Below are 27977 nucleotides of genomic sequence, written 5' to 3'. Positions count from 1 at the left end.
TAAGCAAGCATTGACACAGACACACACAAAAGCAGGAGGTAGAAAAGAGCAGGGAGGAGGAGGAGGAGCAGCGCTTGATTACTGTGTTCAGTTCAGAGCTGGTCTGCTCGGCTCGGCTGTACACTGATCGGAAGGAAGCATGGCAGGAGACAGCGAGGCCGAGCAGCAGCAGCACCACGATCCCGATAACACACACGCTGTCCGGCAACCTTTCCTCATCGGGGTGGCGGGTGGTACTGCCAGCGGAAAGGTGGGCAATCCTATTTTTCCCCCCGACAAAAAGAAATCATATTGTTTTTCGGATGTCTTTAATATCCACTATGTGTGTGAGTAGATAAGAATAGAGTGACCGCGTGGTTTATGACAGATGTGAGGCGTCTTAATGTGTGTTTAACCAATCTGTATCCGTCTGTTACATTTTATATAGGTTACTAGTTAGCTGACAGCTGGGTGCCTACACGTTTCCTTTATAACCTACTTTTTAATGAACTGAAACAATTGTTTGCTGTCGTTTTCTAAAAAATATATTACAATATTAACTACAAATCACTTAATGTTCCAGATAAAGTTGAACAGATAAGTGTTACCATCATTTACAGTTATTCTAATTTGAATCTACAATACCTTGCTGGGACCACATAGTCATAAAACTCGCACCAAATATGAATAATACTTAATTATTTTACTTACCAGTATGTTATTATAGTGTATTTTTATGGTAGCATTGTGTCATATTGGTAAAAAAATATATAAATCTTAATCTCTGGTCGAGAATCTATTGTTGTACCGGTTGATGCAGGTTGTTAGCTCGTCTCTAGATTCCATCACTGATCTATTATCTGCTGTCATTTAAAATTTGAATCAAACGTTAAAATCTATTTAAAAATAAGACTTTTATATTTACAAGCATTCAAAATATTACATTAGTAAGTGATTTCCAGACAGAACAGAACGCATATATAACAGTAAACGAGTACTAGCGTTCGCATTAACAAAGAGCAGTTTCTTTGTCTAACAGGTAACGCTGTTTCCTCTCAGCTGAACGCTACGTTTTATCACTATTCACATGTTTAATTTACACTCAGTAGCTGGTAACAGATTTGTGTAAACGCTGTTTTGAATACTGAAGTCAGTAGGTAAACTGTAACGGGGTCACTAGCACATTACAGTGAATGGATTGAGCCGCTCACTCAGCTCATGACGTGTGGAAATCAAATCAGACACCACGCGTGCGGTTCTCCTGTGTACACAGTGATGGCCAAGGGTCAAAAAACACCAGCAAAATGATTTTATTTAGCATTTTCATATATAATACAGTAGACCCTTGACTTACGAATTTAATTGGTTCCAAAGGGCTGTTCTTACGTCAAAATGTTGGTTAGTTAAACCTATTTTTCCCATAAGAAATCATGTAAATAGAATTAATACGTGCCAGACCTCCCAAACCACAACCACCCCCTTACCTAACCTTTCTAATGTCTTAAATGCTCTTTTTTTTGTCATAAAACAAGTATATTTCCCTTAAATCTTAAATTATAGAATAGACATTCCTGTAATAAACAATAATAAACAACAATTCACAGTAGTACTGTACATAAAAACACACATTCAGTACAGTATGTGTGCTGTATCATACACCATAATAAATGTCCTTTTTTTATGAAATGTATCCAACAACTCTCATATTTCTCTATTATTTCCTAATTTTTGTCAATAGTGTTGTATTTTGTAGTAGTAGTTGCACAAAAGAAAGAATACAGTAAAAACCATGTGTTTATATGGTTATTTTTATAACCCCATTCCATCGGCTTTAGTATTTAGCATCTTGTCATTAAAACCAATGGATTGAGGTAGCACAGCATGCTAACGTCAATATAACATCTCCCTTCATGTAACGATAACGGTTACATTTCCTGACAAGCCCGAACTTGCAAATAAAAACACTTGGTACAAGTTTATACAGGTTAAAAATCAGTAATATTTTATTTACGTTTGAAAAGAACTCCATTCGTTTGTCCGCACCGTCAGCCATGTTTATTTTTCTGCGAGAGAAGAGCGCCCGACCTGCAATGAATTCTGGGATTGCCTTGATCACTAATACCTTAATAAGGCAGCGTCGGATGCTCACTCGTTTTTGAGTGAAAATAACGTTGAAATGTTAAGAAGTGAGGATATTAAGGCATCTAGGATTTGGAACAGCCTCCTTATCGGGAGAGCGCACAGGATGACGTGAAATGCGTCTATGTAGAGAGAGAGCTAGCTTTTCCAACACACCCCTTGTCTGCAGAAATCCGCGAACCAGCGAAAAATCCGCAATTTATATTTAGACATGCTTGCAAATAAAATCCGCGATAGAGTGAAGCCACAAAAGTCGAAGCGCGATATAGCGAGGGATTACTGTACTTTATAATAAAGTTCCTTCTTCTCTCTCACTAACTGTCCCCTCTGTCTGATACACAGTGATACACAAAATATTAAAAGATTTTTTCATTTTCTCAACACTACACTTTCTCTGCACATTCTTTGGTGACATTTTAATATAGAATTTTACAAAATATAAAGAAAACACCGGAAAAACTCCGTCCGCTGTCCGAATGTTTGCTCACGGTATATATATATATACAGTATATATACATATATAGAGAGAGAGAGAGAGAGATGGTCGGAGCCAACTTGTTCGTGACGTCATGTGTTTCGCGAATTTCGGTTCGTAATCTGAAATTTGTTTGTACGTTAAGTTAAAACAGATCGCTCGTAACCTGAAATGTTCGTATGGTAAACCGTTCGTAACTCAGGGGTCTACTGTACATTGTTTTCATTATGATTTTTATAACCAGCATAACAATTTAAGGAAAACTGAATCTTTAAATAATCTAAATGAATTTCAAAATTGATTAATTGATAATAGTTTTACTAAAATTGATCAGCTGATTAAAACTGATCTTCAGGCCAAGAAGAATGGGTCCCTGTTGAGTCTGGTTCCTCGCAAGGTTTCTTTTTACTATATTTTTGTTTATGTATTTTCTCCCCTTTTTCCAGACTTTTAGCGTATCCAATTACCCCATTGCATTACTCTTCCTCTCTGCTGATGCTGATCCCTGTCCTGATTGAGGAGAGCAAGAATGACACATGCTCCCTCAGACACGTGTGCTGTAGCCGACTTCATCTTTTCACCTGTACGAGGCGAGTTCGTATGCGAATCAGCTTTGTGTATGGAGAGACACACCCTGATTGACTCTTGTGCAGGTGTCATGGAAAAATATGGTGAGAATTAAATAAAAACAAGATTATTGTTGGTTAGATTGGACTGAAGGATTTATTGGCACGATCGTGGTGGGTTCCTCCAGCAGTGTCTCTGGACAAGAACCCCCAAACAGATGCAATTCTTATCTCTTATACTGCTCTGGTCACATGACATTGGGTGTGGGATTTGAAGCCCTTATTTTGTATTTGAAGTCCCCACCCTGCTAACAATTACCCCCAATTGTTTTACATTTTATTACTTAACAACAGTTGCTTATCTCTGTGGTCTAAACTCCCAGTCTCTGCCCCAGCACAATGTAACACAGGATTTAATACACAAAGCAGCATATTACTAAACTTAAAGTAATATTAAACATAAAATCTTATTCCTGCCATTACATTGGTGCCATTAATCAGTCAGCAGAGGTCTTAATTGCATCAGTTATGAGGTCCCTATTCGGCTCCCACCCTGTATGAACAACAGCCAATCAGCTTTGAGCCCACCTTTTGCAAGGTTTCTTCCTGTATTTATAAAGAAATTTTTTCTTTGACATTGTCGCCCTTGGCCTGCTAAACAGGGGTTTTTGGTCAGTCGGTCCTGGATTCTGTAAAGTTGCTACAAATAAGTTACTGATTAGTAGATCAAGTTCATATGCTCAAGTCATTTGAGCATGTGTTTCAATAGAAATGAAATCTGACCTTTTTCAAAGAAAAACACATAGCCAGTTTCGCAATGCTCTTGCTTGCTTTTAAAAAGTGCTTATGAATTCTAAACAATATTTGATTATTATTTCATAAAAAAAACTTTTTACTCAAATTGTTATGCTGATTATATGATTTGTACTGAAAAAGCCAATTATATTTGTTAATAATCAAGGCCCCAGTGCAAAAACATTACAAGGCCCCCCATGATTTTTTTAAAATTTCTGAACTGGAGATGGTGTTTTAACATGTGATGCTTGCAGGCTATTCACAACCTTTATTCTCCTTTACCGGTTCAGTCGAATGGACAGGGCAGTTTATAACACCAGTAGCAGACTCGTTATCTTTGCCTTGTAAGTGACTATACAGTTTAGAAAGTTTAATTCTTCCAGGTGCTCTTGTTTTTCTGTTTGCTTTGATTTACTTAGCATCTTCACTGCTACCACTCAGTAAACAACACATCAAAAACATTAAAAGTTCAACCGAGCAGCTAACATTAACCTATAGCAGTAATTGTTTATCATATGTAGCTGTCTGACATGCCACTGGCCAAAGAACTTTTGCTGTAAGATGAAAATACATATTTTTATATATTATTCTTAGTGAATTTTGATCTTTTGGCATGGTGGAATTATAAATAATAATAATAATAATAATAATAATAGAATCCATTTGATGGTCACCATGGACAAGCTGCATTACAAATAGGAGGGAGATAAGTAGATGTTGGGGACAAGTATACAGTATACCATAGCTCATTGGTAAGGGCATTATTAATTGTTTAAGCGTCTTTTCTTAAGGCCCAGAAATATGTGGCCATGCTATGGGTCCCAGTGTGATTGCCCAGTAGTTATGCCAGTAGTTATGCCACTCAGAAAAATGCAAAACAGAAACATGTTTACTAGCGATCTTAAATTAACGGCCTTAATGTATATACACAGCGATGATCAGAAACATTAGGATCACCTATCTGATATGATGTCAAAAGTGCTCTGACCTGCCAAGACATGGACTCCATTAGACATTAGAAGGGGTCCTGTGGTATCTGGTGCCAGGACATTATTTGAGCAGGTCCTTTAGCTACTGTACAGTGCACGGTAGATGATCATACAGTGCATTCAGGTGCCGTCTATTTCACAGGTAAACCATGCACACTGATCACATAATCTTGGAGGATCTTAACTATTGTTCAGTTAACTTTCCTCCATTGTTCTGATGTTCAGTTCTGATAACTGCAGGCTTATTGGAAGTGCTTATAATGGTGGACAGGAATTGGCATCTGACTGGTCTGCTACCATGCAGCCACATACACAGAAGGGTTTGATGCACTGTGTGCTGTAATGATTTCACCTCATGATTCATGATCAACATAGTGCAAAAAAGTCACCAAAGCTTTGCTGACACGATAACTGCAGAGTTCCAAACCTCCGTTGGCGTTAACGTCTGCACAAAAAAAAGCTTCATGGCCAAGTAGCTGCATGCAAGTCTTACATCACCAAGCACAATGCCAATATAAACAGTGTACACACCCCCATTAAAATGCCAAGTTTTTGTGGTGTAAAAAAAAATTGACAAGATAAATCATTCAAGATTTTTTCCATCTTTATTGTGACCTGCAATGTAATTGAAAAACAAACTAAAATTGTTCAAAGGCGAAAAAACCCCCCAAAAAACTAAATAATGTGGTTTCACAAGAGTGCACACCATCTTATATTTTGGGATGTGGCTTTGTTCAGGATGAACCAGTCACATTCAAACATGTTAAATACTAGTCAGTACATACCTGTCATTAGTTAAAGTTATTCTAATTAACCCCATATAAAGTTCAGCTCTTCTAGTAAGATTTTCCCTTCACTTACTTAATTGTATATTATAGCAAAGTCATGGTCTACAAAGAGCTTATTGCTGAAAGGTATCAGTCAGGAGAAGGGAACAAAAAATTCAAGACGCTACTAAGAACTGTATGTGCTTTAAAATTTATAACAAGACAAGAAGAAAACTGGTTCAGAAGGCTGCCAAAAGGCCTACAGCAATATTAAAGGAGCCACAGGAATTTCTGACAAGTACTGGTAATGTACGACATGTGACAACAATCTCCTGTGTTCTTCATTTGTCTGGGCTGTAGGGTAGAGTGGCATTCTATATCCATAAATGCATAAAGATCTGAGCTTATATGTTTATTGAAGCTCATAATTAAATCACTCAATCCAACCTGATTTATAACCATGGATCTACAGTGGAAATCTTGACTATTGTAGGATTTAACATATGTCAATATGTAATATAATTCTATACACATGCACTTTGGGCTGTATGTGTGAAAAATCTCGTAATATAAAAATCTCAATCATTCCAACCTGATCAAATGTTCACACCAAGTTTAAAGCAGATCTTTGGTGGAAATTTTAAGTTTGGAATAATTATGGAATGATTTTTTTACAGATACAGTCCCAGTGCATTTGTTCACAAATACAGGAGGTATGTTAAATCCCCCATAACTCAAAATTTCCAACACAGTTCTGCTTTAAACTTGGTGTGTCAGTCATCCGATATTGGAGTTCTGAATTAAGTGATATATCATAAGCTTTAATAAACATATAAGCTCAGGGTTATATGCATGCATGAATGTAGAACGTGTTCACAATGTACTTCACAGATTTTGAGTGGAAGTGAAATTTCCGTTAGTCACGTAACATGACAGTCATTCTTAATTCTATGTGAGTTGATGAAAGATTATCTCGCCCCCGCAGAATGTGGCGTAGAATGATGACGCAAGTGCACACTTGCAGAACATATAAAACTTTCTTACTGGGAATGCAATTGGATACAGGTGTTTACATGGCTATTATTCTTCTGTTTAACATAGTATTTAAAGGATTATCCACCTCATTTGATGGGATATAAATTGTATTTGGAATGGCCTCAGTTGGACACATGGGCGTATTCTATTCCGATTGAGGTATAAGTCAGATTATTAATGGATTATCATGCTGCATGTAAACGTGGCTTCTGTCTGTCAGTGTGTCACTTTGTAATTGACTGGACCCTGTTTTGGGTGTGTTTCTGACTTGCACCTTCTTGTCTTAGGATGTACCAGCAACCCTGACCAAGAGTAAGCACTTAGTGGTGGAAATAAATAAATAAAGCAATACAGATATGGGTTTGGGTATAGCTTATCCTTTCTTTATAAGACATTATTTTGTTTTAATACTGTCACTGTTTTCATACCACTAGCAGTAAGATGGCATTGTTGTGTCTCTGGTCAGCAAGAGGATATTTTTACTAAGATACTGCTGTTTTTGACCTCATCTGGGTCAATTAGATATTTTTGTCTAAAGGTCTTAAAAGTTTAGCTGTACTGTTATGTCTTTTGGGAGCTCCTGAAAGGACACTGTGTTGAGACTGTAAACTTGTAAACAAATTGTACCGACACCGGCCACTTTCTGTAATCTTTGTGTTCAAAGAGTGAAACTGTTTCAGTACAATTTGTTTTTTGATGTGAAACTTACTGGTTGGTTGTTCTTTTGCAATATATTTATTTGCTGTTTGACAATAGTAAAGTGTGCAGAGTTGGTGGCATTTGATCTCTAAACTGCTGGGCCTCAGGGTGATGTAGAAGAATGTTTAGTCAGCAGTGTCAAGGGCTGAACAGCTGGGTTATTTGAATGCCCTGCAAGGCTATGTATGTGTCTGCATTAATGGGGGCTGACAGGCCAATCCATGCCAGGCTCTCACCTCCCAGATGATCTGTCTGTTCTGGCATTTTCAGCGAACTGGGGTCAGTAAGGGCAGTAGGGGCAGGGTAAAGTAATAGTGGGAATTTTGTTAGGCTTTCTACAGAATGGCAAAGTTCAACAAATGCGTTATGTTATTAAAATGATGTGAAATAAACATGTTGGGCAACACACTAAAACATCTTGATTTCTCGAAATATGAGTTCACTACAGGATCATTTCTTTGATTTTAAACAGCTAAGTCGGTAGCACTGTCACCTCACAGCAAGAAGGTCCTGGGTTCGATCCCCAGGTGGGGTGGTCTGGGTCCTTTCTTTGTGGAGTTTGCATGTTCTCCCTGTGTCTGTGTGGATTTACTCCGGGTGCTTCGGTTTCCTCCCACAATCCAAAGACATGCAAGTGAGGTAAATTGGGGATACAAAATTGTCCATGATTGTGTTCGATATAACCTTGTGAACTGATGAACCTTGTGTAATGATTAACTACAGTTCCTGTCATGAATGTAACCAAAGTGTAAAACATGACGTTAAAATCCTAATAACCCAACAAATAAACAGCTAGGGATTTTTTAAGGTGGCTTTTGAAAAGTAGTTAGCTAAACTACACTTAAATTAGACTTTGAACTTAGACAAACATTATTTTTTATTTACCCTGAACTTTTTGAACTATAAACAGGGCTATAACCCAAGTAAAAAACAAAAATGATGCTGGTTAGGTTGACCTTAACAAATGGCAAGAAGAAATGTTGGCTAACATTGGTCTACTAATTCCTTGTTGATGATTATAATGAACTATAACTGGGGACTTCTCTGTTCTTGTATAGGTAAGGCGAGTTAAACCACACCCTAACTACACCTTGGTTTTTGGCTAATGTAAGAAAACATTTGCCCGTATGACGAAAATAAACTTTGTTCACATGATAAAATCAAAGAACCATCAAAAATAAGCCAGCCATGAATTCAAATCTGCTAAAATGTGGGTAAAACCTTTCTGTAAAATGAGCTTTACGTCACCATGGGCTACAGCAAAAGAAAGATGCACCTGATCCAGCAGAATTGGCACCTTAAAGTTAAGCTGAAGTTAACTGCTAATCACATGAACAAAAAAGAAGCAGGATCGGGGGGTTTTGTTGCATAACAGCCTCTGGGCTTAAGGTGATGTAAAGCTCATTGACTGAACATTGTTAACCATGTTCCAGTTATGCAGCATAACTAGCTAAGTGCTGAAATGTAACATAACTGTGGTGCACAGTATGCAATTATATAAATACTTTAATTTTTGCAACTTACCATGCCAGCTAGCTAAAAGTTGGTAAAATTATTGGAAATTGCATTAAATTTCGTTCTCATCTATGCCTTTCTAGGTAACCAAACATTTTAGAATAACCTGTAATAAATGTGATTTGTATGGGGGTAACATCAGGAAATAGTAGAGACTGGCAGATTGAAGATTATACACTGACTAGGCATAACATTATTACCACTGACCATGACAAGAGAAAGTGAATAACACTGATTATCTCTTCATCACAGCACCTGTTAGTGGGTGGGATATATTAGGCAGCAAGTGAACATTTCATCCTGAAAGTTGATGTGTTAGAAACAGGAAAAATAAACAAGCGTAAGGATTTGAGCGAGTTTGACAAGGGCCAAATTGGGATGGCTAGATGGCTGGGTCAGAGCATCTCCAAAACTGCAGCTCTTGTGGGGTGTTCCTGGTCTGCAGTGGTCAGTATCTAGGAAAAGTTGTCCAAAGAAGGAACAGTCGTAAACCGGCAACAGAGTCATGGGCGGGCAGGGCTCATTGATGAACGTGGGGAGCGAAGACTGACCAGTGTGGTGCGACTCAACAGATGAGCTACTGTAGCTCAAATTGCTCAAGAGTTTAATGCTGGTTCTGATAGAAAGGTGTCAGAATACACAGTGCATCACAGTTTGTTGCTTGTGGGGCAGCAAAAGGGGGACAAACACAATAGTAGGAAGGTGGTCATAATGTTATGCCTGATCGGTTTAGCATTAGCATAGCAAGAGTCTAAATTTACATCTATACTTAATAAATAAAAAAAAAATCCAAATATTATTGTCTGCACTGGCTTGATTAATATGACACAAACGCACTATATTATTGACATCAAACATATATGTATAAAAAAAAAAAAGAACTAACCCTTCGTTGTAAATTCTGTTCTGGGATTTAGCTTTAAACTATTGACAATATGTCACCACTTGTTTGGCTTTGTCAGTTTACCTTCCTGGGACATTTACACTTGTTACCAGTGTTCAGTTCTCTGTGTCCTCACCACTAAGACTTTACTTACAAATACTAGGGTGAACTGTGTGCTTGTGAATTCTAAAGTATCCTGGAGCGAGGTGTGAATTTATAACCAAAAAGGCATGCCTGAAAAACAGTTCAGTATAAGATTGTGTTCTAACAAGCTTATTTATCTCCAGGTGAAAAGTGAATTCTAAAAAAAAGGGCGGCAATTAAAACGGACTTTTTTTCTGATTTGCATACTGCCATAGTAAATAGTATTTTAAAGTTGTACATCACCAGGGACCTTGTTACATGCATTTATGTCTCTTTTCCGTTGCACAGTATCCTACAGTTTCCATACCAATTTAGAACCATCTGTACCCTCCTGACGAGGTATTGCACAAAGGCACTCCTGAAAGTAGGAAGTGTTCAGAGAGCTGCTATATAAGAACAAATATTCAGTACAGTCATTAAACAGTAGCAGTAGCAACAACAGGATGATTTTCTGTCTACAATGCTGCCGTGGTTGTGGTCTTTCAGTTTGTGTTGCTTTGTTAAAAAAGTAAATTTTTTTCATGACATTGCATTCTCTGTGAAGCACTTTTTTTTGTCAATTTTAAATACTGGATTTGAGGTCTCATTGCAATTCTTTTTCTGATCAAACACTGATGAGAGCTTGCACCTAGTCAGCTGACCAAGAACAGTTATCAGTGGTTTAAATTTTTTGTGTCTATAACACTGTCTTTAAATCTGTGTTGCACTAGTCAAGTCAACAATAAACTCTAAGGTTTTAAATATGGGGCTTGTATTCTGTCACTCCAGTGGAAATTCTATTCATTTGTACAAGCATTTGTGCTATCATTGGTCTGGATTGTTTCTTGCTTTAAATTAACCATACAGCCCGGCTTTGTTACACTTAATTACTGGCTAAGAAGGGTATTCAAATTTAGCATGGGTACAGGATAACACCTACTAAATGTGTGATCACAGATTTAAAAACATACACAGATGAGACATAACATTATGACCACCTTCCTAACGGACTGGTCTGCGGCTATACAGCCCTATATGCAACAAACTGTGATGCACTGTGTATTCTGACACCTGTCTATCAGAACCAGCATTAACTTCTTCAGCAATTTGAGCTACAGTAGCTCGTCTGTTGGATCGGACCACACGGGCCAGCCTTCGCTCCCCATGTGCATCAATGAGCCTTGGCCGCCCATGACCCTGTGGCTGGTTTACCACTGTTCTTTCCTTGGACCACTTTTGATAGATACTGACCACTGCAGACCAGGAACACCCCACAAGAGCTGCAGTTTTGGAGATGCTCTGACCCAGCCATCTAGCCATCACGATTTGGCCCTTGTCAAACTCGCTCAAATCCTTACGCTTGTCCATTTTTTCCTGTTTCTAACACATCAACTTTGAGGATAAATTGTTCACTTGCTGCCTAATATATCCCACCTACTAACATGTGCCGTGATGAAGAGATAATCAGTGTTATTCACTTCACCTGTCATTGGTCATAATGTTATGCCTAGTCGATGTACAGTAGGGTACCTGTGCCATGCATATGCACATTTGCTTGTTGTAGTTAACAGTTTAGCAGTATGATGATACTAAACATGATACTGAAAAAATTTGTGTTAAACACTTTCAAGAGAACTAACTGTGAATTTTTTTATGCCACACCTATTGCTAACAGATGGGGAACGCCAGTGATATAAGATTAATTAGATTCTCACAACTTTGAAGCAACAGTATGGTAAAGGCATCCTTTTTTACACCATGGTAGTACCCCTGTGCACAAATGTGAGGTCTATAAAAGTGACTTTGGTATAAGGGAATTCCAGTTACCTGCACAGTGCCCTGACCTTAACCTAACTGAACATCTTTGCAATGATTTGGAATGTTGGTGGGCTTATGTGGCGTAATTGTTAGAGCCAATCTTCTGGTTTAGCACAGTGCAATCATGTGGCTAAATTTGACTTTGGAATCATTGTGCTGATGAAGTATTTCTGTACAGCATCCTACAGCACAGACTTTGCATTTCTCTGTTTTAGCATGTGGGTGGTTGTGTGGGTGGGTGCCTTCTGAAATGGAAATGAAACAAGATAAATAATTTCAAATGTCATCCTTATTTACAATGAAGTGAGAAAAAAGCTCAATATAAAAATCTCATTTTGACCATTATGGTCTCTTTTACAAATCCTTTGTTATATGTAAGAACAGCGTCTTTTACCCAGCCATGGTAAAGAGTGGAACAGTTAAATCCATATTTTATTTATTTTGTTGTAAATAATACTGGGCTGGGTGGAAGAAGACTCTTAATTCACTTAGTTTCACTCTCCAAATACCAACTTTTTTTCTATTTTATGTATGCATTTTATCCCAATTTAGCGTAGTCAATTTGTCTTCCGCTGCTGGGCGATCCCTGATTGCAGTCGAGGTGGTTATATTGCTGCTCACGCCTCCTCCGACCCGCGCACAGCCCTTAGCAGAACTCACTGTTTCTTTCTATGTTATGCCCTAGCATCATTTGCAGAAAAACAGCCCCATATTATAATTTTCCAGCTATCATACTTTAGGCTTGCTATAGGCTTGCTATAGGCATGTTTTTAGTGTTCTCTAAATAGAACAAGCGGAATTAATTACCTAAGAGTTTATTTTTATCTGACCAGCATTCAGAACTGTCTAAATGTCATTGTGTAAAAGTTATTTCGAACATGCATCTCTGTGCTTCTGTTTACCAAATGAGTTTGGTGTCGGGTGTATGAAGTGTAGTTCAAACTGTTGTTCCTACTGTTGTTCCTACTGGACATCCTGCAACTTTTTAATTGACTCCTGGATTTTCACTTTCCTTAATTTTAACTTCTACATATACAGTGTACACTTTTAAATATAGTGAGTAAATCCCTTTTTCCTATAATTGTTTATTAATGCATCCTTTGAACATGCTTATGAATACATTTCTTTTAAATACATTAATTTAAAGTCAAAATATTTGTAAATTTAAGCAGAACATATGTAATAGACCCAAATAATAACAAAAACAAAATTGGTTGTATACTTGTATTCTTCTTTAATGTGAACCTAATGTGTTTAAAGATTTGTGCAGAGCTTTCATGTCTTTTTATTGTAATCCTTGTGTCCAAGTCTAATAGTTGTAGTCAAACAAGCCCTATTTATATGTGCAGAACAGAGTGTTAATTCTAATCACTAATGAGAATTTAGAAGACCATGCCACTAAATTATCTGTTGTTGATTTTTAGTTGATTTTCAAAAAAACTCAAAAAACAGTTTTCACTTAATCATTTTGAGTGATTAAGTGTAGCTTGATGGGTAAAATGGCAATTATATTTATTCTAAATCATATTTACGGGCGGCACGGGGGCTCAGTGGGTAGCACTGTCGCCTCACCGCAAGAAGGTCCTGGGTTTGATCCCCAGGTGGAACGGTCCGGGTCCTTTCTGTGTGGAGTTTGCATGTTCTCCCTGTGTCTTTGTAGGTTTCCTTTGGGAGCTCCAGTTTACTCCCATAGTACAAAAACATACAAGTGAGGTGAATTGGAGATACAAAATTGTCTATGACTGTGTTTGACCTGTGAACTGATGAATCGTGTATAACCAGTATGTAAAACAGTATGTTAAAATCCTAATAAAATATAATAAAATGAATAAATCAAATTTACAACATCGTGTTCATACAGTGTCAAGGGTGCTAAATACTTTCTGAATCCACTGTTCATGTAATAAAATCGTTTACGCATTGTTCACGCTTTGTGTCTGAAAAACAGTAAGTGGGTTTAAAGCAATGTTTAGATGGTTAATAAGTTCTTCAAGGATTATTAAGCTACATAGACAAGGAAGATTCGATAAGTTAATATTTTAAAATGCTTCGCAAATTAACATTATTATTAAAACAATATTGTGTTATTTAGAACAACATTTAAAAAAAAGCACATATGCATGAAAATACATGTCTAAATTAACTAAAATGTTACCTTTCTTTTATTGACATTGAGGTCTATAATTTATGTTTATTTGCAAAATTTAACAGCAGTTTTTTTCTTTTATAGTTTTTTTATTATTATTTTTTTTCCTTAAAATGTGCACTTGTTTGTTTCTGTAGAAGATATGTTTACATTGTTTTATCTAATGTAAATTAAATAAATTTGTTTTGTCTTTTTGTATATATCTTTTTCTTTCACTCTAGTCGTCAGTGTGTGGGAAGATTATGGAACTTCTTGGACAAAATAAGATTGACCATCACCAAAGGCAGGTAGTCATCCTCAGTCAGGACAGCTTCTACAATGTGCTTACTGCAGAACAGAAGGCTAAGGCTCTTAAAGGACAATACAACTTTGACCACCCAGGTAATAGAACTGTAAAAATGTTTTGTTTTTTCCAAAATATTGTATTAAATACAATGCATAAAGTTTAACACAGTACTACAGGGTGCAGCAGTTTAATTTGCTGACACACCTCCATTGAGACTTAAACCTGGGTCTGTCGTTGGTCTGGTGGGTGATTTACAGACACATCTCTGAGAAAGAGAAGGTCAGATGGGGTACAGCTGCAACTGCTACTCGTACTGTCTGGCAAGAACAAGCAACTGTGTAACCTCTGTTATGTTAGCCCACCACTGATGGGATCCAAGTTTGAATTTCGGCGTTGCTACTGGCCGACCAGGCATTTTCACAGACAGGATTGGCTATTGCTAAGGGGTGGGAGGTATTGCTCTGCGATGGTTTGGCATCCAGTCCAGGGTATTCCTGCCTATGTGTTCAGTGTTTCCTGAAGGAACTAGACAGGATAATGGAGTTGATGAAGATGAAAACAATGAAATATATGAAAAAATAAAAGTGGCAGGAAATAAATTAAACAGGAAAAACAATTACACTGTTAAATACAATTTCTTGTAGAACCATTAATCTTGTAAACGTTGTAGGATGTTGTAGCCTAGCGGTTAAAGTACTGGACTAGTAATCAGAAGGTTGCTGGTTCATGCCCCACCGCTGCCAGGTTGCTGCTGTTGGGCCCTTGAGCAAGGCCCTTAACCCTCAATTGCTTAGACTGTATACTGTCATAGTATTGTAAGTTGCTTTGGATAAAAAGATGTAATGTGAATGTAAAGCTTGAGTAATTCCTTTTTTCATTTCTTATTTCCTTCTGTTCTTAGATGCATTTGATAACGAACTGATAGTAAAAACGCTGTGGGACATCATGGAGGGAAAGACAGTTCATATTCCAGTCTATGACTTTGTAACTCATTCCAGGTCAGTTCTTTTTGTAATTCTGTTCAGTCTAAAATATATGGAGTTTGATCGTTATTTAATTATAGTTAAAATATTTTATGTTGAGAGATTGTATGTGTAAATTCTGGACCTGGGTAGAACATCTTAGTTTGTTTGCCTTTCATGATTAACCCTGTTTCACTACAGGAAGAAGGAAACAGTGACTGTGTACCCAGCTGATGTGGTGTTGTTCGAGGGCATTCTCATGTTCTACTCGCAGGAAATCCGGGATTTCTTTCAGATGAAGCTGTTTGTGGACACGGATGCAGATACACGACTCTCGCGCAGAGGTCAGTGTGGCAAGACGACAAATTCATATATAAACAGTTTAAGTAGTTGAATAGTTTCAGTGCCTTAATGTCAAGTGCAAATGTTTACATGCCCTTCTTTTGAAATGCTAAAGTAGGTCAATAACGTAATGTTTTACTGAAAAAAATTTATTTATTAAGAACAAAATATATTAATTGGTCCTCTTTACACAATTGTCGCAATATTCACTTGTTTACCATAATTTATAAGACTCTTATAGGACAAACACCCCCCTACTTACAGACCCTCATACAACTGATATCTGCTATATACAACACCAGGTCCTCCCACTACATTCAATTTAAAGTCCCTAAAATAAACCCTTCCTACCGTCTGCTGCTGCACATGACTGGAAACACTAAAACTGGATTCTTTTGTTTCAATTTTAATTTTTAAGAATCATTTAAAGGACATTTTTATGGCTGCTTGTAACTGCTTTACCAATAATTGATTGTTCTTAGGCCCATATTGTCACTATTATAGTGTTATGTTTTATTATTGATGTTGTGTCCTTTACTGATTATTTTTTTACTTCAAGTGGTTCTGCTGCTTGCCAGGCCGCCATTGTGAATAAGAATTTGTTCTTAATGACTTGCCTGATTGAATTAAAGTTTAAATAAATGAAAGAATACAACTATTTTTGTTATAGGTAAAGCTTTTAAGGTTATGTTTGATTTTGAAATACTCAAACACAAATAATAATGCAATACCTTAATGTAGGAGTAAGGAGTAACCTCCTCATGAACTACTTATGTTTACTGAAGTAATTTTTCAGAAAAGTAAAGTACCTTTAGTGAAGTCTTGCAAGGCCAGAATGCTCAGAATGCTTACAATACTTAAAGTCATACCTTTTTTTCATTAAAAAGGTAATACAACTATTTTTGTTATAGTAAAACTCTTACGGTTATGTTTGATTTAGAAATACTTAAACACAAATAATAATGCAATACCTTAATGTAGGAGTAAGGAGTAACCTCCTCATGAACTACTTATGTTTACTGAAGTAATTTCTCAGAAAAGTAAAGTACCTTTAGTAAAGTCTTGCAAGGCCAGTTTCCATCCTATACGAGATTTCAGTTTCGAGAATGTCACTGCAAGATTTGGCTTTCAAACCCCAAGTGACTGGCATGACAACACCTACTCAATTATTGGTTTTGGTTACTTTATACAACTGTAAACTGTACATTATCTCTAACCTCTACATTTTCTAAGTTCTTGGTTGTCATTTTGTTCTAACATTAATTGTAGCCCCTGTTTGATTCGTACTTGTGTTTTATCAGTCTTGAGAGATATTAGTGAGCGAGGAAGGGACCTGGAGCAGGTCCTAAGCCAGTATATCACATTTGTGAAGCCTGCATTTGAAGAATTCTGCCTGCCAGTAAGTGCCCTGATCTTTATCTTACACTGTGTTTTAATTTAGTGAAGTACCCTAATGACATAATTAGCAAGTTTTTTTTTTAACTTTCATGGTTAGCTAGGCATTGGTGCTATACGGGTCCTCTTATTATACTACTACTGCACTAGAGACACCCCTACAAAAACAAATAAACGCACAATTTAGATGGTCTGTGGTTATTGTAGGGCAACATTCCTGAGCAATAAAGCGATTATTACACAGATACTAAGTGCATGACACTTACTACAACAAAAACAGACTGTCAAAACTAGGTAAAATTATGATATACATTATTTACATTTAATGCCCTTGTATATATCTTACATTTTTTAAAAAGCTACGTATTTCTAGCTCATTGCAGTAAAAGAGGAAAAGCATCTTCTGTATTTTTATGACTAATAATAATATTTAACAACTGCTTGCTGACTCTGGTTACACCTGCCTACCCACATCCATATTCACTCAGCACAGTTTATTGTTTTCTGTCTAAACAACATTCATTTAATAAATGTATTGGTTTACAACCATGAAGCTTAAAGTAGAGCAGTTAATATAGGTTGCACATAGTGCCTACCAAAAAATCAGTTAGGCATTTTTCTTGCATACTTAATGGCCACTTAATATGCCTGGCTTCTGGGCATGCACCCAGTTTGCTTATGTATAGGACTTGGCCATGGCTGTAAGGTCTAGGTATTGTTACATGTAAGCAAATGGGGTTAAAACAGACAAAGGTTTAGAAGATTTAGATAAGGTATGGGAGGCTTTTTTTTAAACCTTGGTTTAACTGTCTTCCTGCATGTCAGTGAGGTTCAGTTTTAACCACTGCTGCTCTTTCCTGAAGCAGGTGTTTTATGTTTAGTTCTTACTCATGTTGCAAGCACATCTGTGGCTTTGACTACTACTTTTATAACCATGGGTGTCTCTTTGCTACACATAATCAGCAGTGTTTTAAACTATATTTGTTAACTATATTTGCAATTCGAATGTATTTTCTAGTTTATATTTTGTGATAAAAAAAAATCTTTGAAGGACGAGGATAATTTCAAGACCTTATAGGTAGACCCATAATTGTAGATCAACTTGCAGACCAACAGTTTATAACATCGGTTGTGCTACACTGTGTCTGCTGGTTTCTAGTGGCAAGTCAAAATATTAAGAAGTATTAAGCATTTAAGACTGAGGGTGTAGTTATCTCCTTCTGTCATTGTGGGAGTGAATGAAAGCTTAATTCTGTAGTTACATTATAAACACTAGTCATTATAATGGAAAGTCAGTACAGCTGATTGTGTAGACGACTCTGAAATTAACATCGACAAAGGCGTCAGTGGTAGCTCATTGTTTAGGGTAATGGACTAGTAATTAGAAGGTCACTGGTTCAAACCCCACTACTGCCTGATTGCCACTGTTGGGCCATTGAGCAAGGCTTCTAACTCTCAGTTGCTTGGATTGTATTTAGTCACAATTGTAAGTTGCTTTAAAAAAGAGCACCTGCTAAATGCTGTAAATGTTAAATTAAATAATAGCAAGCTATATAAATAGCTTTGTATAATATAAAAATTTCAACATGTTGAATTTTACATATTAAACAGTCATTAACAGAAATAGTCAGTTTTGGATCATTTTGACACAAAGTTCAAGTTGGCTATTTTTACCAGCTGTTAAGCTGTAAAGCTAAGCAAGGACAGATACACAACAATTCTAAAAATGTTATTTGGGTTTAGTGCAGAGTTATCATAAGCATTAAATCATTTTAATACAAGTCAACTGGCTAGTTAGCTAGCTAGTTAATAAAAACAAAGCCGACAGCAAAACACAAACAAAAAGCAGTTAGCCGCTGCTGTCAGTTTACAGAATACAATATACACAACACACACCCACGGCTTGACATAAGAAGGTGAAATGACAGTTCATATCTGTGCCACAAACTGCTACCACATTGCAGCTAAAGTCAGCCTTTATGTTTTACTAAAGCTGTACCTGATTGTGCTTTACCTGAGGTGCAAAAAGGTTAAATAAGGCAGTAAACATTGCCTCATGAAATCTGATCCCTGGCAACTTGCCAGCCAGGAAATAGCTGAAAAATGCTAAGCAACTGGAAGTCAGATGGTTGGATCTTTTTCCCAGGAAGTTCCCTGAAATATTTTTTATTTTGATTCTTTCAGACGAAGAAGTACGCCGATGTGATTATCCCAAGGGGAGCCGATAATCTAGGTACGATTATAAACTGTGTGACTGTGCTATCTTTTGTTTTGTTTTTTCTTTTCTTGTTGAGACTTGCAGTTTGCAGGATCATGAAACCGTAGAAATGTTTTGGTACCAACTATCGTCTGTTCCAGTTTGGAATGCTGTTTTGATGGTGCTTAGCAAGGCCATTCTCAGATTCTGCACATGCTTTCTACACTGCCTTGCTATTTTCACCCTTTCTGTGAATATGATGGGTTGTAAAAGCAGTTCTGGTACAACCACAACATGCTATCAAGATGTGATTTATTAGTGGTGAATGGTTTTAATTTTATTTATTTTATTCATTTATTATTAGGATTTTAATGTCATGTTTTACACACTTTGGTTATATTTATGACAGAACAAGTAGTTATTGGTTACACAAGATTTATTAGTTCACATGTTTAATGTCAGTCATAGACAATTTCATATCTCCAATTTACCTCACTTGCATGTCTTTGGACTGTGGGAGGAAACCGGAGCTCCCGGAGTAAACCCATGCAGACATGGGGAGAACATGCAAACTCCACACAGAAGGGACCTGGACTGCTTCACGGAGGCAACAGTGCTACCCACCAAGCCACTGTGCCGCCCGAATGGTTTTAATTAGTTCACCTGTTATGATGCACAACATTAATATGACTATAGCCTTAAACTTTACCAGTGCATATGCACTGACATAAACTTTCAGAAATGGATATAATAAAATGTACCTTTACTAGGGTAGTCCCATCAAGGGTACATATTTTGTAAAAACACAAAATTGTATGTAATATTTGCATTAATACACTTCTTGCACATTTGTATCTCTATTTTCTGCTTTTAGCTTACTTCTAATTTAAATCTTTTTGAACATTTCGACACTTGACTATATATTTTTACTTAATTACTTATGTGACCAAGTATTTCACTGCAGGTTGTACCATGTATGACTTTGTGACAAACTTTGATTTGATTGGAGGTAAAAGTCATCAGATACAACAGCATATTAAATGAGTTTACGATAAACTAATATACATTGACTAGGCAATATGACCACTGACAGGTGAAGTGAATAACACTGTCATAGCACAGTGGGTGGGATATATTAGGCAGCAAGTGAACATTTTATCCTCAAAGTTGATGTGTTAGAAGCAGGACAAATGGTCAAGCATAAGGATTTGAGTGAGTTTGACAAGGGCTAAATTGTGATAGCTAGATGACTGGGTCAGAGCATCTCCAAAACTGCAGCTCTTGAGGGGTGTTCCTGGTCTGCAGAGGTCAGTATCTATCAAAAGTGGTCCAAGAAAGGAACAGTGGTAAACAGGGGACAGGGTCATGGGCGGCCAAGGCTCAATGATGCACGTGGGGAGCGAAGGCTGGACCGTGTGGTCCGATCCAACAGATGAGCTACTGTAGCTCAAACTGCTGAAGAAGGTAATGCTCCATGCCTCGACGGGTCAGGGCTGTTTTGGCAGCAAAAGGGGAATCAACACAATATTAGGAAGGTGGTTATAATGTTATGCCTGGTTGGTGTACTTTATAATGTGAAACCATACACACTAAAGGTACAAAATATGTATCCTAATGGGCCACACATGCAACAAGAAAGGTACATTTTAGCACTTCTATTTCTGAGCCATGTATGTCCATTCTTAGCTTCCGGTCACTTTCTGTGCAGAATTTTTTCTTTCCTGTATTTTTCCCTCACTTGACCATAGAGAGTGTGTGTGTGATGTACTTTGTGTGATTGGCACTCTATCCAGGGTGTGTTTTTGTCTGTATCTGGTGTTTGAGTGGCACTCAAACCCACTGTGACCTTGATAAAATAAAGTGGTTATGAACCACTCTTTGATAAAAATTTAAATAATTTTACTGTAAGTTATCAAGCGTATTATTCTATATGGCACTGTTATTGAACCCATGTTTTCTCTTTGTGTTTTAGTTGCCATAAATCTGATAGTGCAGCACATCCAGGACATCCTGAATGGTGGCTTGACCAAACGTCTGAGTGGCTGTCTTAACGGTCATACTCCTCACAAGCGCCAGGCCTCGGAGTCTAACAGCCGGCCACACTGATATACTCTTCTCCTCAGCAATGAAGGACTTAAAGTGGGGTCAGGTTGGGTGGTGTTTGTACATACTGACAGTTAACGGTGTATTTAAAGCAAGAAATTTAAGAAATGCCTTCTTTGATTTTGTACTATTGTATTATTATTCTGTGTTTTGGACAGACTGCTGCGCTTCACTGTGGAGGGAAAATGTTTCTGGTTTAGAATTTCGAGTTTCCTCCTAATTTTTGCCCTTTATTTTATCCATCAGCCCCCTGTTTACAAAGTTATTACTGAAGATAAAGGTTATTGTACGTGTTACAGCTCAGTAATTTCATGTTTTATGCTTTGAATAAGGCTAGTGATATAATTACATTATGGCCTCAAGTATGTGCACATTCCTAATTATTGAGTTCAGGTGTATAAAATGAATATGAAATGAAATAAATTATATAAAATAAAACATAGGCTTTTGAGTATAGGCTTGGCAACAGTTTGTTAAAGGATTTTCCCTGTTCCAGCATGACTGTGTCCTTGTGCACAAAGTCCATAAAGACGAGCTGGACAGGTTTGGTGTGGAGAAACTCTAGTGGCATGCACTAGATCCCATCCGCATTAAATACTTTTGGGTATTGGGATTGGGTTGTTGATTCCGAGCCAAGCGTATTTATCTAACATTCGTGCCAGACCACATAAATGTTGTTTTAACAAAATGGCCAAATATTTCCACAGGGCAACATAACCGATATGGTTTTGAAACATAGGTATTCATCAAGCTCATGATCAGGTGTCCATATAGTTTTGGTTGTACAATGTATAAACAATAGGTCATTCATCTGAGAAAATATAATCTGATGTAATTTCTGCATTATTGCAGTTAATAATACAGCCTTCAAAGTATTTTAAGTTTTTTAATTTGTTTGATATTTTTGTACAAACAGTTATTACAATAGAAAAGACATGGTGCTCAAAGCAGGGATTCTCAATCAACACAATACATTAGGTATATTACTACATTATCACTATACAGTGCATAATGCATTGGTGTGGCCCACAAGACCAGCTTTAGCCTACTGTACTGGCTAATGTGACAGAAAGATTCACAACCATTTATCTAAATAGAAAGGTGCTTCTTTCTTATTTAGTGTTGGTGTTTTCAGGGCTGAACTTGTACTGTAAGATAATGGATGTTCACAAGTCCTATGCAACGTTTCAACAGGCAACATTTTGAATTCTTTAACTCTGAAAAACTTGAATACTTTTAAAGCAGGTGCCAATTTAGTAAACCAGTTCCAGTGTCTTTATTTTACTTTAAGGTAGACTGGATAATGCGCTTATACTGTGTTGTTAAAAGTTTTTGCCCTCTTTTTGACTACTTCTGTTGCATATTTGTCACACTCAGTTAAATGTTTTGTTTTAAAAATTGAAACATAACAAATGACTCAAATGACAAATGAGTAGCTGCAACTACGTAAAACACTTCCACCATCTTTCTACCACCATTACCGCCACCATGCTTAACTGTTGGTATGATGTTCTTATTGTGCCTTATGCCATATGTAACAGTTCCCATGGCTTTCAAAAGTTACAAGTCCACAGAAAACAAACCAAAGGGCTTTTTTACAAATGTAGGACAAGACAATGTGTTCCTGGTGGTTATCAGAGATCTTGCAACTCTCTTATTGATACAATTTTCTGGTTTCTTTCTAAAGGTGGAATAAAGAAAGTAAACATAATTTGGGTTCTTTTGTAACTTCATAGAGAAGGCATTGATGAGGTCTTGGCCAGCCACTTTAGGCGTATTTACCATTGTACCAAGTTTTTTTACATTTGGAGATAATGGTTGTAATGGCTTTGTAACCATGAATGTTTTCTGGATTTTTGCTTGCATCATAGTGTGCCTGCATGTTGAGATCATTTAGCCTACACCACATGGCTAAATATGTTCTGTTTAAGTGATGTTCCAACAGGGCTGGCAGTAATAAAACTTTAACCTCTTTAAATGATAGGAAATGATAATTAAAATGATTGGGATTACATTTTGTTTGAAGTTCTAAAACAATTAAGTGTGGCAAATATGCAAAAATAGAAAAAAAGAAATTCAAAAGAGGACATGCTACTGTATACATTTTTGTTATCTGTTAAACACTCATGAGAATGGAAGTACTAAGTACTTTTTGGTCACTGGTTTGGTACCACCAAAAGTGCATATTATGTACCAGAAATGCTGTCATCAACTAACTACAGATAAAAACAAGACATAAAATAACTATAATTTCTCTTTGTGTGACAGTTATAGTTCAGTGGGAAAGATGAGGGGCAGTGTGTATTAAAACATTCATCTCTAAAGATTAGATTTAGAGCAATAACTACATTACATTTAATTTATTTTGTTTGCTTCTGCGTAATACATTTATGCTTCACTACAGCTCTACATTCTCAATAAATGAAATAAAATATACCATTTTATACAGTCTTATGTGAGAACACTTTGTTCCTTATGGTTGTTTGAAGAACAGAACACACTGTTGTACCTTTAATGTATGTTATATGGACAAAAGTATTGGGACTCCCCTTCTCATGTTTAATAATGTGTTTCAGCCAGAACATTTGCAAACAGGTGTAATGAATCAATTATATTAAAAGATTATATGCTATCATTTGCAAACAGGTTTAATGAATCAATTATATAAGGAAAATTATATGCATCTATGCAACAACAGTGTAGAGAAGTCTCTTTCCTGTTCCAGCATTACCGTTCCCCAGTGCACAAAGTAAGGTCTATGAAGACATAAAGAAAAGCTTAATTTAAAGAAACTCCAGTGGCCTGCACAGAGCCCTGACCTCAACCACACTGATCAGCCTTGGAGGGAACTGGAGGCTTTCTTGACCAACATTAATACCCAGCTATACAAAAGCTAGTTTAACTGAATGGGCACAAATTTCCATGGACGTTGTCAAGTGGCAGTTGTTTTAACAGAAAAGATCACAAAGAGTTCACTTTATTTTAATAAAGTTGGTTTTTGAAATGGGATGTCCAACAAGCTCATGGTCAGGTGTCCAAATACTTTTGGCCATATGTACTATCCAGTGTTAAACTATACCACTCCACTGACAAACAAAATGTTCATTTTAGTACTTTTATTTCTAAAAGTGTATGGACCATTACCTTATTAAGGATCAAAGCATGTTTTGACACTTTTTGCCTTATTATGTAATTTTGGTGATTTTATGGCTGTTTTTAGCTGATTTTTATTAGCTGTTTTGTAGGCTAACTGAACATGACTCATCACACAGAAATATTTCCAGTACTATTCATTAGTTGCAGCATAAATACCACTCCCAACAGACATTAATAATCAAGTCTGTGTACGTGTCTGGTTGTTCACTGGCACAGGCACTGGTGGGCTAGCACATTGGGATTGCTGCTCCACCCAAGCGCCCACTGCTTAGCAAGTTGCCTTCCACAGATGTGGATGCCTGAATATTATAACACATATGCAAATGTTTTTCTGCTTTAAATAAGATGATTCTTTTTTTTCCACAGTTTAATAATTTATACATAGAATAAATTATAATCATACTGTCTGTTAAGACTGCACACACGAGCAAGCATTTATTTAAGGTCTAAGTAAAAGTCTACAAAATTAAATAACAGAACAAATCTTATAAAATACTAACAACAAAAGAAGTAGTACAACCAAAAAACATGAAACACTAAAAATAATATAAAAAATCTCTCGTTGAGTGAACTGGTCTCTCGTTGAATTACTATTGCTTGGCCCTCTATAAATTTATAGCTAGACCACTAATCACCAACATTGTTCCAGCAACAGCAGAGGTTTCAAAATTCTGTACCAGAGACAAGGGGCTTCTTTAATTTAAACACAAATTGAATATGCTGGTATGAATGATTTATTTGCTTAGATTTGTTTAAATGCTGATTGTCAAATTATGAGTAATAAGTAAAAATTAGTAAAGTAAAAATTAGAACTGCTCATTTAAACATGTTTTTAGAACATCTTAGACCCTCATTGAAGGTTTAGAGGGCCATGACAGTTCCCCTTTGCAGGCTGCTTTTTGGAATAGCACTCCCAGGCGAATTTAATAACTGGAAAACTTGCCTTGTGTTGATATGTTCAGGGGTCATATATTTTTACTTTGGTTATGGTGTTAAGCAACATGAAGCACACACCATAACAGCACTTCATTCAGCATGTAACTTGACACCAAAAATTCTACTGGCATTCTTGAATATTCAGTTTCTTGTAGGGCAAAGTTGCTTTATCTTTCTTGCTCAGGGCCCATGTTTAATCACTGATTAATGCAACTTTTCAACATATACATCAGAAACTACATCAGGGACCTATACTCTGGCCTTTATTTTCCTTAAGATAAACATACAACTTACTACACCATACTATAATACAGGGTATTTTATAATCCTACAACTCTAATATGTCTTTAATGTGAATATATTTTAGTGAGATACGGGGGCCATAGTTCAGTAAAATAGCGCTGTGCTCTCAGGGTCAATCATGTTATTTTGTGTGCTTTGTTTGATTAAGAACTGCTGGATTTCTGCCTGTTACCTTTAGACACAAGTGTAAATAAATGTGTCTGCTTTTGACATTGCAATACAATATTTATTGTTTGCACAAATCAGTGTGCTAATGATAGATTACTGGTGTATTAACCCTAACTAAGCAGCTGTCTCCTGAATGTATTATTCACTCATGAATACTAAGTCAAAACACGTAAACCTTTACTTATGGCATTTAGCAGTTGCCTTAATCCAAAGTGACTTACTGTTAATAAAATGCACGCAATTGAGGGTTATGCTCAGGGGCCCAACAGTGGCAACTTAGCAGTGGTGGGACTTAAACCAGCAACTTTTTGATCACTAGTCCAGTACTTTTTAGCTAGAGGTACCATTATAATTTACCACATATACTTGTTTGGTTTTACAGTCTCTTTAGACATCAGCTTTAAAAAAAACCAAAAAACATGCAATATACCCTATAGCAACTGCTTTGAACCAATTCTATGTACAGTTATAAAGGGTAACTACGTTCATTGCACCCGTCATAGAACTACTGCTTAACCTCATTACTATCTCACAATACTATAATTACAAATGGTGCAGATCACTAACATTATATTTGAATTTAAGTTGTTTATATCTTTTAGGTTGGCATATGTGAAATGTACTATATGTGTTATTGTGAAATACAATCATTAACTCATATTTATGTTTGTATATATGTTGTAGTTTTTTTCCAGATTTAATGATGTAATTCTAAAGGTCAAGCTGTGTAATGACTGATTGAGCAGGTGTTTAACCTAATTTTAACCTATATTCTAAGCTATAATTTTAATGCAGGCTGTTTTTATAAGAGAGAGTTTTATAACGATGAATTATGAATATTTAGTCCTGATTCCAGCTGTCAGTGAATAAGATGCAAGTATATTAAATATCTAAAATGAATAATATTTAATTGCTTGCAAATAGCTTTAACAATCAATTAAAATACCAGATTACAATTCAAATTAGAAAAATCGATGACTCATGTGTTGTACTTTGTGGCTTAATGTTCCATGATGTATCTTGATGTAAATGTGTAAAGAATTAAGCTGTTTGAACAGATAAATCTAATGAACTAATGAACAAATTAATAAAAGTTTTGTACAAGAAATTACACTGTATCCTTTAATCCATTTTGTAGATCCACTTTGTAGTATAAACTGTAGACCATCAATTAATATGAAGTATTGTAATATGAAGACTATTTTCAGTTTAACTGTGACACTGACATTGTGATGTAGTCCCCCTAAAATATGACTGGTCCTTGTGATTTTTGCCATATATCCAATCACCACATAATATATACAGTCTTAATGTGCAAGTCAGCTCTGCATGCTAATAATGGTGTTTCAGTCCCAGTAAAGACTGAACCCTGAAAGCTTTGAAAAGCTGTAATTTATAGTAGGGTTGCCATTCAGAAAATAAAACCACTTTGCAACAAGTATAAATGCATTGGTGATAAAAGCAAATAAGACTCTTTTGTACCACATTTTTTTTTACATCTGATCAATCCCTATAAGGATAGATTAATTGATATTGATTGTGGCACAATCAACCAACTTTATAAAAGCAAATGGTAAAACAACACAAAAGTATTACAGCACCAATAAATTAAAGTCAAAAGTTAATGTACTAAGGGACATGTGGTTCATGGCAGTCTTTTAAGTGACTAGTTGGAACACATACTTCTTTAACAAAACTAAGGTCTTTAGGTTGACATATGTTAGCTCAAAAGTATACACTGACATAAATTATAAATGTGGTGGAATAGAATGTTATTTTAACTTTGTGGCATGGTGTTAAAATTCCTTGCTAGAAAATATACTATACGTGGTAACTTCTTTGTTACTGTACAAACAGAGCTAGTATGACTACACATGTTAAACATAGCATAGAACAATCTGATGTAGAGAAGGAAATGTTGCCAATTTCTTTTAACCCATGGTTAACCGATAACCAACAAGTCTGTAGCACCCATCACACTATAAAATACATCATATCGACAAGTTCTTTTGCTTTATTTAAGAAAGAAAACAGTGTAACAGTGAATATAGTAGTAATGTAAGCAGAACAAGTTTAACACAGAGAAAGTAGATTTTACAACAAGTCAGTCGCAAACAGTTTATTACAACTAAACTTGCCAATGGTAATGAATAGAAATGCAGTCATTTATAAACCTTTATACTGGAACATGAGGCAAAAT

At 36.3% G+C, this 27977-nt stretch overlaps 1 protein-coding gene across 2 annotated transcripts; it reads left to right on the top strand.

The window, feature by feature from the left end:
- Nucleotides 1-64: 64 nt before the first annotated feature.
- uck2a (uridine-cytidine kinase 2a) lies at nt 65-26885 on the top strand. 2 transcript variants are annotated; one of them, XM_062998994.1, is made up of 8 exons: nt 166-250; nt 3040-3264; nt 14151-14310; nt 15117-15213; nt 15379-15521; nt 16821-16918; nt 19099-19147; nt 21084-26885. In XM_062998994.1, the coding sequence occupies exons 2-8, from the start codon at nt 3262-3264 to the stop codon at nt 21215-21217; spliced, it is 684 nt and encodes a 227-aa protein (XP_062855064.1). In that variant the 5' UTR covers nt 166-250; nt 3040-3261; the 3' UTR covers nt 21218-26885. The 2 variants fall into 2 exon arrangements, with proteins under 2 accessions (XP_062855063.1, XP_062855064.1); XM_062998993.1 differs by lacking the exon at nt 3040-3264 and having other exon boundaries at nt 65-250.
- Nucleotides 26886-27977: the final 1092 nt, after the last annotated feature.

This window comes from Trichomycterus rosablanca, chromosome 7, assembly GCF_030014385.1.
Source record: "Trichomycterus rosablanca isolate fTriRos1 chromosome 7, fTriRos1.hap1, whole genome shotgun sequence".
Taxonomy (NCBI): Eukaryota; Metazoa; Chordata; class Actinopteri; order Siluriformes; family Trichomycteridae; genus Trichomycterus; species Trichomycterus rosablanca.
Note: the sequence above shows the minus strand (reverse complement) of the source record. Positions and strands in the feature narration are given on the sequence as shown.

What these genes read in the sequence shown, in the direction of transcription:
- uck2a (XM_062998993.1), top strand. Translation starts at nt 140, where the DNA reads ATGGCAGGAGACAGCGAGGCCGAGCAGCAGCAGCACCACGATCCCGAT. An exon ending in GACTTTGTAACTCATTCCAG is followed by an intron (nt 15,214 to 15,378) that starts GTCAGTTCTTTT and finishes GTTTCACTACAG; the next exon opens with GAAGAAGGAAACAGTGACTG. An exon ending in AAGGGGAGCCGATAATCTAG is followed by an intron (nt 19,148 to 21,083) that starts GTACGATTATAA and finishes TTTGTGTTTTAG; the next exon opens with TTGCCATAAATCTGATAGTG.